Below are 12,920 nucleotides of genomic sequence, written 5' to 3'. Positions count from 1 at the left end.
ATGTTATCACAAGATTTTTTCTCAAAGCAAGGCAAAAATATATGAAAGCTTTAAGCTGAAAAAATCTAATATAATTATTATATGAAAAACTAGACAAAAATGATAACGTTTGCATTGGAAACTCAATAAAACAAGTTTAAGTTAAATCACTAATATTCCTATCTAGAGATAAAAATAGACTACAGCTTAACTAAAACAAAAATAAAATAATTATTTTATATAAAAAAAAATTAAAGTATATAATAAAACTACTAAAATATTGAGAGGTTAACTTACACATTCATATGAATATACTATATAAGAGCATATATATAGAAAAATGAATTTTTTTCATTAAGTGCATCTAGTTTCTCAGAAGAATATTATTATTTATTTATTTATTTTTCATTTTTGTTAAAAAAAATTCTCAGTTCATATTTTAAACTCTTTACTGTTCATTGCATTACATGGAACAAGTGTCTCGTCATTATTTGACGAGTGTAAACCAGTTTATGGATTTCACTGGCATCTGCCCTGCAGGGACTTCCCCATTCGTGGAATGCAAATCTACGATGGGCCGATCAACATCCAAAACTGCACTTTCCGCAAATTCATCGCTCTCCAGGGGCGACACACCAGTGCTTTTGGTTTCCGCCTCAACAACTCGTGGCAGAGCTGCCCGAACAACAACGTCACTGACATCACTTTCGATGATGTGCCGGTAAGCTCCGCCCCTCGAGCCATCTCCACTATCATCCAGACCTCTGTGCTCCTTCTGACCCTGTGACAAAATGTATGTCAGTGCTATTTGTGCTGCTTAATAAGAGTGGATGGGGTCACTGTCTCTGAGCTATTCCAGGAGCTCTGATTGATTTTGGGCAGGATGTCAAAGAGGATTATAGCATTTTAGAGCGTCTCCTCGCTGACTTTCCTCTGGTTATAATCATCTCTCTCCCACCCTCCTGTCACTTCCAATTGTCAGATATGAGGCTTCATTGGCTGCAAAGTCTAGAGCAGAAATCTGATTAGGATTGTGTGGCAGTACATAATGTGCGACAGACAGTAGAGATATTGTGAGAATTGTTTGTGATGATAAAGTTGCTCAAGTTTATATACTTGCTATAAGTAGACAGCATTGCTTTATGATATTTCCTTATGAAAATAAAAACAAAGAGACATTGAATACATGCATCTCAAACAAGTCAAGACATAAAATAAATAATATAAATGTAGAAAATTTGGTTCATGGTTGCTGAGCAGCACTGCCACAGAAATATAGAATTGAACCAATAGCCAAAAATACACTGTATGGGTCAAAATGACAGATTTTTATATTATGCCAAAAATCATTAGGATATTAAGTAAAGATCATGTTCCATGAAGATATTTTGTAAATTTACTACCATAAATATATCAAAACTTAATTTTTGATTAGGAATATGCATTGCTGAGAACTTATTTTGGTCAACTTTAAAGGCGATTTTCTCAATATTTCAAATGGTAATAAGATTTTCAAATAGTTGTTTCTCGGCCAAATATTGTCCTAACCTATGGAACCAATGGAAAGCTTATTTATTCAGCTTTCATATGATGTATAGATCTCAATTTGGAAAAATTGACCCTTATGACCCTTATGGTTTTGTGGTCCAGTTAATATAAATAATCATGTAAAATGTTCTCAATTAATTAAATCAATTAATCGTGGCTGTAGATCACTTCACGCGTGTTCTTTGGTGAACCGGGACCCTGGTTCAACAAGATGGAGATGGACGGCGACAAGACAACTGTTTTCCACGACATCGATGGATCTGTGAGCGAATACCCAGGTGCTTTTCTGGTCAAAGAGGACAACTGGCTCCTGAGACACCCTGACTGCATTGACATCCCCGACTGGAGAGCTGCCATCTGTAGCGGGCACTATGCCCAGGTGAGTCCCACCCGCACCCTCCTGTTACTCCCAAAACATTCCCATGTTTGGTGTCAATGCATCTACAGCAGAACCTTGTTCAGTACATTCCAAGAACCCGTGTTTACTGTCTCCGACAAAGCCAGACACCTTGTTGGTCTTCTTTGAAATTTGTTTTCAGAGAGAAAGGCAAACATTCTGTCAAAGCCGTCAAACACTTAAATACCATGCAAAATATCTGCCCCCCCCCCCCCACCTCCAGATTTACGTCCAGACCCGAAACCCAGCCAACCTGAACATGAAGATGGTGAAGGATGAGTATCCAGACAAGCCTCTGGAGCTGGTTGGTGCTCTGGGAAAGAGGAACCACTACCAGCAGTTCCAGCCTGTGGTCATGCTGAGTAAAGGATACACCATGCACTGGGACCAAGCGGCTCCTGCCGAGGTCACCATCTGGCTCATCAACTTCAACAGGTCAGTGACTGCGTGCTGCGGTGAGCACGTGTTTTTGTAGGCCAGCCCAGAAGTTCACATTACCCCTGGATAAATTCCCCATTAGGATTTTCTCATTGGCTTTTTGATTACTGCATGTTCTTACAGGTTTTGGTTCATCATGAAATTGAAAAAAAAAATTGAAGCCTGAATACTTAAAAACCTTAAATACTGATTTTTTTATTGTTTTAGTACTGTTGCAATAGTAGTTTATTTCTTTATTGATGTATTTAAATAATAAAATAAAAATATTAGTTGGAATAATAATTATATTATAAAAATGTAATTTATTTTATAATACTAGACTGTTATTGCAATAGTGATATTTCTTAATTTTTTTGTTTTTTCAAAATGCATAATTTAAATAATAAAATATACATATAATTTTTTATAATAATAATAATTAGCAGTAGTAATAGTAGTATTGCATAGTCATACTGAATGTGAAAAAAAGTTGTCCTTCTATTTTGTCCTTTTTGTTCTTCTCTAACAGCCCTCTATGGATAGATAGCTGTAAGGAATTTGGGGACGGGGCATTCTGTTTGTCCAACCAATGGCTGATAGGGAGTGTTTAGAACACCAGCCAATACTTTTGTGTCATCTGAATTATGCATATGAGGCCTTCGGGTGTAAATGCAGCTAAATAAACCTATAGCTGTGTCATTAATTTTAATCAAACCACAATACTAACAGCAAATCATGGAAATGACTCACTGCCCTTGGCTGAATAACTTAAATAACTGTAATGAGCTCACAAGGATCAAATGTTAACACTAATTTAGGCCAAAAAAAAAAAAAAGTTGTACAGCTGTATTTAATTAAAAATCAGCTCTTCAGTAAAACGCCAACATAATCACTATTAATGTATCATATTATGACAGTAATTCATGTATATCATTCTGAATGTGATAGTGTCATTATTAGTTTCATTTCTGAATGTTTACTGGAATATTTTAAGCACTGTTTACTTCATTTGTCTCTTAGCATCTTCATTTGTATCTGACTTGCTTGTAATTAGTTTCTTTGTACTTTAATTACAGACTATTTATCTTGAATAATTGCATGAAGCAATTTTTACTTAATTAAGAAACAGTTAAGAGCTGCATGCTGTTGTTTTTCATGCCACGTCTTTGTTGATATGTATATTAATATTTTACTTTTTAAACAAAGGATAATCCAGTGCTTCATGAAAAGCATTCATAAGCATTACACATAATGCACAGTTTTATGTCAATCCCAGAATAAAATAGCAACATTCATAACAAAGATTATCAATTATATTTAATCTAATGCACAACATCTTGCTTTCTAATTTATCAAGATCGTCTGAACCAGGACTATTGTGCCCCCTAGTGATTGATGCTAACACTAAGACGAAAGTCTGTCAGTCTCCAGTTAGCGTGCTTTACTCTTACAGCAGTGCTGATGCTTCTTTTCCAGAAATGACTGGATAAACATGGGCATCTGCTACCCTAAAGGCACTGAATTCACAATAATCTCCGACATCCACAACCGTCTCACCAAAGAGACGAGGAAGACCGGGGTGTTCATGAGGACCACTCAGAGAGAAAAGATGGGCCACTCTCACCATACGAGAGGATATTACTACTGGGAGGAGGACACTGGGTAAGAGCAGATGTGTCTCTGCATGGACAGATAACAGCTGGCTTCATATAGTCCCGGTGTGACACTATCTGTCTGCAGCTGCTACTGTGGTGCTAGTGAATGTAGAAAGATATCACACCAAATAGAAATGGCCTGTTTTATTGATAAGAAAAGTTGAGAGAAGACAGGAACTGATGCAGAGAGAAGTGTGTGAACAGCATCAGGAAAAGTCGACCCAGAGTCAGTGTTGGTGCATGGGTACTTATCACTACAGTTGACCAGGTGCAATACTAATTATTAAAATCAATGTACAAATAATCAATTTAGTTAAAACGGTTTAAACTCCTGCTTACTCCTGTAATTATATTATCTTTTTTTTTTTTTTTTAAATATAATTCCATTTCTATTAATATATATATATATTATTAATATTTATTTTATTTTTTTTAACATAATGTCTTTTTGTCAGAATCACATGTCCATGCTGAATAAAAGAGAATTCTTAAAATAAATAAAAAACTTGATTGAACTTTTGAGTCATGGTTACCACAAAAATATTTTCCTATCAAGTGACTCAATAACATTGTAAAATATATTAAAATAGAAAGCAGTTATTTAATAATATTTCACAATATTTATATATATATATATATATATATACAGTATTGTTCAAAATAATAGCAGTACAATGTGACTAACCAGAATAATCAAGGTTTTTAGTATATTTTTTATTGCTACGTGGCAAACAAGTTACCAGTAGGTTCAGTAGATTGTCAGAAAACAAATGAGACCCAGCATTCATGATATGCACGCTCTTAAGGCTGTGCAATTGGGCAATTAGTTGAAAGGGGTGTGTTCAAAAAAATAGCAGTGTCTACCTTTGACTGTACAAACTCAAAACTATTTTGTACAAACATTTTTTTTTTTTTCTGGGATTTAGCAATCCTGTGAATCACTAAACTAATATTTAGTTGTATGACCACAGTTTTTTAAAACTGCTTGACATCTGTGTGGCATGGAGTCAACCAACTTGTGGCACCTCTCAGCTGTTATTCCACTCCATGATTCTTTAACAACATTCCACAATTCATTCACATTTCTTGGTTTTGCTTCAGAAACAGCATTTTTGATATCACCCCACAAGTTCTCAATTGGATTAAGGTCTGGAGATTGGGCTGGCCACTCCATAACATTAATTTTGTTGGTTTGGAACCAAGACTTTGCCCGTTTACTAGTGTGTTTTGGGTCATTGTCTTGTTGAAACAACCATTTCAAGGGCATGTCCTCTTCAGCATAGGGCAACATGACCTCTTCAAGTATTTTAACATATGCAAACTCATCCATGATCCCTGGTATGCGATAAATAGGCCCAACACCATAGTAGGAGAAACATGCCCATATCATGATGCTTGCACCTCCATGCTTCACTGTCTTCACTGTGTACTGTGGCTTGAATTCAGAGTTTGGGGGTCGTCTCACAAACTGCCTGTGGCCCTTGGACCCAAAAAGAACAATTTTACTCTCATCAGTCCACAAAATGTTCCTCCATTTCTCTTTAGGCCAATTGATGTGTTCTTTGGCAAATTGTAACCTCTTCTGCACATGCCTTTTTTTTAACAGAGGGACTTTGCGGGGGATTCTTGAAAATAGATTAGCTTCACACAGACGTCTTCTAACTGTCACAGTACTTACAGGTAACTCCAGACTGTCTTTGATCATCCTGGAGGTGATCATTGGCTGAGCCTTTGCCATTCTGGTTATTCTTCTATCCATTTTGATGGTTGTCTTCCGTTTTCTTCCATGTCTCTCTGGTTTTGCTCTCCATTTTAAGGCATTGGAGATCATTTTAGCTGAACAGCCTATCATTTTTTGCACCTCTTTATAGGTTTTCCCCTCTCTAATCAACTTTTTAATCAAAGTACGCTGTTCTTCTGAACAATGTCTTGAACGACCCATTTTCCTCAGCTTTCAAATGCATGTTCAACAAGTGTTGGCTTCATCCTTAAATAGGGGCCACCTGATTCACACCTGTTTCTTCACAAAATTGATGACTTCAGTGATTGAATGCCACACTGCTATTTTTTTGAACACACCCCTTTCAACTAATTCAACTAATTGCCCAATTGCACAGCCTTAAGAGCGTGCATATCATGAATGCTGGGTCTCATTTGTTTTCTGAGAATCTACTGAACCTACTGGTAACTTGTTTGCCACGTAGCAATAAAAAAATATATGAAAAACCTTGATTATTCTGGTTAGTCACATTGTACTGCTATTATTTTGAACAATACTGTATATATATATATATATATTTGTGTGTGTGTTGTGATTAGTAGCTTTTGTAATTTTTTGCAAATCTCTTGTGCACACACACACACAAAAAAACTGAAATCAAATATACAATCATTCAATAATAAAATCAACTTTATGGTTATAATATTATATTTACTTTTATGTGTTTTAATATGTGTATTGCTCATGGGTGATATTTTGCTTGTTGAACTTTGGTGATAACTTTATTTGACCATATAAAAGTGTGAATGATTTTGCTGTTGCCAAATGTCCCATCTGGCGAAAGAAAAAAAAAAGAAAAATTAATAACACATTAATAAAAAGGTATTTCTCCATCTTTTACTAATAAATGGTTGCATGTGTGGAAACTAATAAAGTTTTTAAATAAAAGCGCAGAGAACTGGAAAAATCCATGTTAGATTTAATAAATATGTTTATAGCATTAAAGGAAATGGACGGTAAATATATTCAATTAAACACTTTTTTGTTTAGTTTTTTTAATGGAAAGTCATACTGAGCAAAGTAACAGTTATTATAAGACATCTGTATTTTGATGGAGAATGAAAAAAATAGCTGTTCTTGATTTAGCTATGTCAGTCTCCCTTTGCTAATGAAACATAATTAAATTGTAGGGATGAGGAATATCACTCGATTGGAACTGCTGTGAAATTACCCAGGAGGCTGGATGCTAAACGCTGCAGTTTTGTCAATTATAAGTTTTGATGTGGTTTTAAAAGTGTCACAGCTCCCAAACCCCCGCTGTCAGGGTTACTGAGGAAGAGGACCCTGATGCAGAGTGAACAAGGAACGTTTATTGACAAAAGACAAAGCACGATAGGAGGGAGTGGCTTGAACAGTCCAGACAGTAGGATTGGGTAGATGGGTAGACAGTGGAGCAGGCAGTTTGGGGGGATGACCGCCAAGGGAGGCTCTGGGTGACAACCGAGTGCAGGACTGTAGAGGAGGCTGTGCAAGGAACCAGACCACAACCCCAGGAACCAAGGGCACTTGACTATAGGGGTATAGCCACACACGTCAGACCTCCAGGCGGGGAGACCCAGTAGCCAGGGAGAAGTCAGCGGGTAAGACAGGAACAGACAGAACTCACAAAACACTAGACAAGACTTAAGACAACATGAGAACAACAACAACCACAACTATAATAATAATAATAATACTAATACAAGGGCAAAAATCAGACAAGGGGCTATGACCTAGAAATCAGATTAACTAGGGAAATAACCAAAGTAAACTAAAAAGGTAAAGAAACAAATACAAAACAAAGTTCTAGAAATAACTGGAAGACAAACCAAGAAAATAACTCTAAAGGGGAAAAAAAATACTTTAAAGAACAAGTCAAACTTAAGTCAAATTAAAAGTGAGATCCAAACAAAAAGAAACACTTAAACTAGACTAGAATAAACAGTGACAAGATAAACTTAAACTAACAAATACCAGCCTTAAACTGACAAGGAAAAACCGCTATTAGTTTAGAACAGTTAGCAAGCTAAGCAGACACTAACTCACACACAAAACGAACCGGCAAACACAGGAGGGAAGTGATCACAATAAGAGCATACAGAGACATGAGAAACAGGTGACAACACTCTGACTAATGGGGACTAAACAAGAGGGCGTGACCAGGGAAAACAAGGAGGTGGGACAAGAGGAGCACGTGGTAGACACAAGAGACACAACCATGTGCTCAGGCACAAAATAAACAAAGACACATTGAACAAAGACAGTACAGACAAGACTGTCAGGGCAGGATCCTGACAGTACCCCCCCTCCAAAGGACGCCTCCAGGCGTCCACCCGGGGTGGAGGAGTGAAAGGGGGCACAGGCATGGTAGGGGGCCAAGATGGTACTGACTGGGGGGGTGGGTGGGATGAAAACCTTGGAAAACCAGGCCTATCAGGGAAAACGGGGGGTGGGCTGGGAGGGGTGGAAAACATTCGAGGGGAATGGTTAGGCCAGGGTGCTGCCGGCTTGGGGAAACCCGGTCTATCCAACTCTGCAAAGGTGGGGGCATGGCTGGTGGCACCTCTCCCTACCGGAACACCTCTCACAGGCAAGGGTTGCCAACTGGACTGGGTATTCAGGGTGGATTGCCGGGTATTCTTGGTTGGCAAGACATGACTAGCGAGGGATTCTGGAATGGCCTCAAAGAGATTAGGGTTCTCTGGACCAGGCTCCAAAGGCGACTGTGGATTGTTTGTGGGGACTGTCGAAAAGCCCTCCTGGGCCACAGGAAGAGACTCAGAAGCTGATAAACTGCCCCCTGGGGCGGCAGGAATGGGCTCAGAGACTGACCTTTGAGTGGCCTGGCGGGTGGACGAACTGCTCTCCAGGGCTGCAGGAATGGACTCAGGGACTGATTCTTGAGGGCCCCCTGGGGTTGCAGGAATGGGCTCCGGACTTGGTTCTGGACTGCCCTCCGGGGCTACTGGAACTGACTCGTGAGTGGGTTCTTGACCGCCCTCAGGGGCTGCTGAGCTGCCCTCCGGGGCTACTGGAACTGACTCGGGAGTGGGTTCTTGACCGCCCTCAGGGGCTGCTGAGCTGCCCTCCGGGGCTACTGGAACAGACTCGGGAGTGGGTTCTTGACCGCCCTCAGGGGCTGCTGAGCTGCCCTCCGGGGCTACTGGAACAGACTCGGGAGTGGGTTCTTGACCTCCCTCGAGGGCTGTGGAATTGCCCGCTGGGGCCACCAAGATTGGAGTCCTCTGTGGGCTAGACACAGGGGCTGGAGCAGACACTGGAGTGAGCTCTGGAGCTGGCTGCTCACCACTGGACTCCATGGTCATGACTGAAGCAGCAGGCCACTTGAGATCACCCAGGGAAACTGCAGGAGGGATCTCCAGACTAAGGTCTCTAGCTCTCCTGGCGCGGGTCCTCCTACCCTTTCGTCTCCCAGGCCTGTAAGCATTCACGTCACCTACATCTTCACTTACATGAACTGACATTGACACAGAATTTTCAGGACTGGACTTGACTGGCTTTGAATGGACTAAAATAGGCTTGACTGGCACAGGAACAGGGGCTAACAGGGGAACCTCCCTCACAACTTCCTTGAGCTTGACCGCTTCAGAGCACTTGGTTGACTCAGACGTGACTGTGAGGGACTCAGCCAATTCGGAGGCTGGAACCAGCACAGAGGCCTCCATGACAGATGCAGCAGCTTTGGCTGCCCTCCTTCTCACTCTCCTTTTCTCAGTGGGAGTCAAAAGATGATCAGGGACTTGACTCGATGGAGTGAGAGTGGGGTGATCACTGTAGGGGGACTCTGGTGGTGTAAGTATCTGCCAATCCTTGCGGTGGTGCAAATAATTGGAAAAGTTCCAAAAGTCCAAGATCCTCAATTGCTCCATCTCCCACTGAGGCAGTGGATCATCCAAACAGAGGTTGAAGACATCCTTAAGGGCTGCATCCTGATACTTAAGGCCCCTAGACATAGTCCAAAAGAATTGGGCAAAGGCCCTCACCTCTTGCCCCTGCTGCCGAAGTGCACCCAGGCCTTGCTGGCGGGCCAGTCTCTCCTGAGCATTTGCAGGGGGTAGGATCTTGATACTCATTCTGCTGGGTCCTGACTTGGCCGGTTCGTTCTGTCAGGGTTACTGAGGAAGAGGACCCTGATGCAGAGTGAACAAGGAACGTTTATTGACAAAAGACAAAGCACGATAGGAGGGAGTGGCTTGAACAGTCCAGACAGTAGGATTGGGTAGATGGGTAGACAGTGGAGCAGGCAGTTTGGGGGGATGACCGCCAAGGGAGGCTCTGGGTGACAACCGAGTGCAGGACTGTAGAGGAGGCTGTGCAAGGAACCAGACCACAACCCCAGGAACCAAGGGCACTTGACTATAGGGGTATAGCCACACACGTCAGACCTCCAGGCGGGGAGACCCAGTAGCCAGGGAGAAGTCAGCGGGTAAGACAGGAACAGACAGAACTCACAAAACACTAGACAAGACTTAAGACAACATGAGAACAACAACAACCACAACTATAATAATAATAATAATACTAATACAAGGGCAAAAATCAGACAAGGGGCTATGACCTAGAAATCAGATTAACTAGGGAAATAACCAAAGTAAACTAAAAAGGTAAAGAAACAAATACAAAACAAAGTTCTAGAAATAACTGGAAGACAAACCAAGAAAATAACTCTAAAGGGGAAAAAAAATACTTTAAAGAACAAGTCAAACTTAAGTCAAATTAAAAGTGAGATCCAAACAAAAAGAAACACTTAAACTAGACTAGAATAAACAGTGACAAGATAAACTTAAACTAACAAATACCAGCCTTAAACTGACAAGGAAAAACCGCTATTAGTTTAGAACAGTTAGCAAGCTAAGCAGACACTAACTCACACACAAAACGAACCGGCAAACACAGGAGGGAAGTGATCACAATAAGAGCATACAGAGACATGAGAAACAGGTGACAACACTCTGACTAATGGGGACTAAACAAGAGGGCGTGACCAGGGAAAACAAGGAGGTGGGACAAGAGGAGCACGTGGTAGACACAAGAGACACAACCATGTGCTCAGGCACAAAATAAACAAAGACACATTGAACAAAGACAGTACAGACAAGACTGTCAGGGCAGGATCCTGACACCCGCTGTCGCTGTCGTCCGTGTGCTGATCTCTGTTTCTCTCTCTCTGATGTCTGTCTGCCGTCTTCCCCGCAGGCTGCTCTTCCTTAAAATCAAAGCGCACAATGAGAAGGAAGACTTTGCGTTCTGCTCGGTGAAGGGTTGTGAAAGAGTGAAGATCAAAGCGGTGATTCCCCCCGGCAGCGGCCCCAGTGACTGCATGGCTGAAGCCTACCCCAGATACAGCGAGATGCCCGTCGTAGATGTGCCTATGCCCAAAAAACTGCCTCGCTCCAAACTGGTGAGGAGACACTTTTGGCTTTACAGAGCATCTGTGTTTGAAGTCTAGCATGATGCTGCGGGTCGGATGTGGGTCGTTCCTGCTGGATTCCTGCAACTTGCCTTAAGAACTGAAGATGATGTATAAAGAAACATAATAGCAGTGCTTTTGTTAGTCTTGCAGGTGTTTGATTGTCTCCTGGCAAGATAAATGATAATATGCAGCGTTAGCATTTGTTCGACAGGATAGTTATTGTATTTTGCACACCTGTTACTGGAAATGAAAGCTAATGCTTATTCAGCCAAGGGGAGAAAGCATATTAGTCTGTCACACTTATATATCTTTAACTGCATCTCCCTGTGTTCCTGCATGCATGTTCATACAATGTTACTTCACTGATTGGCACAGTTTGAGTTTCCTCACAATTTCAAGTGCCTTTAGTCTAACCACAGTAACACGTCATGTTTATTGTACGTATGTATGTTGTAATCTCAAATGTTCTTGTTTCCTTTACAGCCTCACACACCGGAGCACTTCCTTGAAGTCAGACTGGAGTCATATAACACGCGCTTCTTCCACATCAAAGAGGACTTCGCCTATACTGAGGTACGAACTCATTAATAATGAGTTTTACAAAGAACCGAGGGAAATCAGTTTTTATTCACTAGTTAGCATGCCTAAGCCTAAGGTGGCTTGATTATGTTTAGCTGGTTTAATTTAGATCTAGCATATCCCCCACTCTGACTTTTGTATTATATTATATTATATTATATTTGTAAGATACTGAAAAAAAATGAAAATGAATGTACTGTTTCTGTAGGTGAATGGAAAGAAGATCTACCAATCAGAGGATGGCATTCATCTGACTGTAATCGACGGTCACAGTGGTAAAATCCTGGAGTCTAAAGGCTTCAGGAACTCAATCCTGATGGGAATTCCGGCTCAGCTAGAGAACTACATCACAAACCTCAAAGACGAGTAAGACTAATGAAAAACACACGCATGAATAGTTTACATCTATGCAAAATCAAATGCACATGCAATGAAATGTTAAAATATACATTAGGCCACGACTTCCCCAGACAGAACTGTTAATGACAACTGCGAACAATTTTCTCTCTCTTTTTTTTTTTAATATATTTTCTATTCTATATTTAATTCTACAGAATAGATCTTTTTTATATTTTATTCTTATATTTTATTGCTTCATTTATTTCATTCTTTCATACATTTATTTATGTATATTTTAATCTGTGTTGTATTCTTTAATAATTGCACTGTCCATGGAGCGGACCTGTCTCACATTTCACTGCTGGTTATATATACTCAGCGCCATCAAAATAAAAGTCCCGCCTCGAACTCATGCAGAAAAACTTATCGGCCGATATTTGCAAAATTACAAATATCGGCCCATATATCGGCCTTGGCAATATATCGGTCAACCACTATTCTTGAGGAGCAAATCAGCATATTAGAATGATTTCTGAAGATTCATGTGATTTTAAATAGTAACATTAGGTTTTGTTTTTTTTCAGCCTTAGTGAGCACCCCAAATGTTTGAGCTGTAAGATTAATAAGAATAAAATACATGTAGGAATCTTCAGTTTACGTGTCGCACAGAATGAAATGCACATGCTATGAAATGTTTTACTTTTTAAAATGTACTATTCTGTGGCACTGAAACCATTGTTTCTTCTGTTAATTAAACCAAAGCAACGTTTTTAACAGGTCAAAATTTATCTTTTTTTGTTTCAGCTTTTAAAG

At 40.2% G+C, this 12,920-nt stretch overlaps 1 protein-coding gene across 3 annotated transcripts in view; it reads left to right on the top strand.

The window, feature by feature from the left end:
* The window catches only part of LOC127961633 (cell migration-inducing and hyaluronan-binding protein), a 119,004-nt gene that overhangs the window by 102,072 nt on the left and 4,012 nt on the right, over positions 1-12,920 (top strand). For all 3 annotated transcript variants that reach the window (XM_052560837.1, XM_052560836.1, XM_052560838.1), the window contains 7 exons: positions 520-700; positions 1,691-1,906; positions 2,148-2,359; positions 3,818-4,003; positions 10,973-11,177; positions 11,673-11,762; positions 11,977-12,134. In XM_052560837.1, the coding sequence (XP_052416797.1) occupies positions 520-700; positions 1,691-1,906; positions 2,148-2,359; positions 3,818-4,003; positions 10,973-11,177; positions 11,673-11,762; positions 11,977-12,134 (1,248 nt within the window). The remainder of the gene's footprint in view (positions 1-519; positions 701-1,690; positions 1,907-2,147; positions 2,360-3,817; positions 4,004-10,972; positions 11,178-11,672; positions 11,763-11,976; positions 12,135-12,920) is intronic.

The sequence above is a fragment of the Carassius gibelio genome, chromosome B7 (assembly GCF_023724105.1).
Source record: "Carassius gibelio isolate Cgi1373 ecotype wild population from Czech Republic chromosome B7, carGib1.2-hapl.c, whole genome shotgun sequence".
NCBI lineage: Eukaryota > Metazoa > Chordata > Actinopteri > Cypriniformes > Cyprinidae > Carassius > Carassius gibelio.
This window is presented reverse-complemented; position numbering and strand designations above follow the sequence as displayed.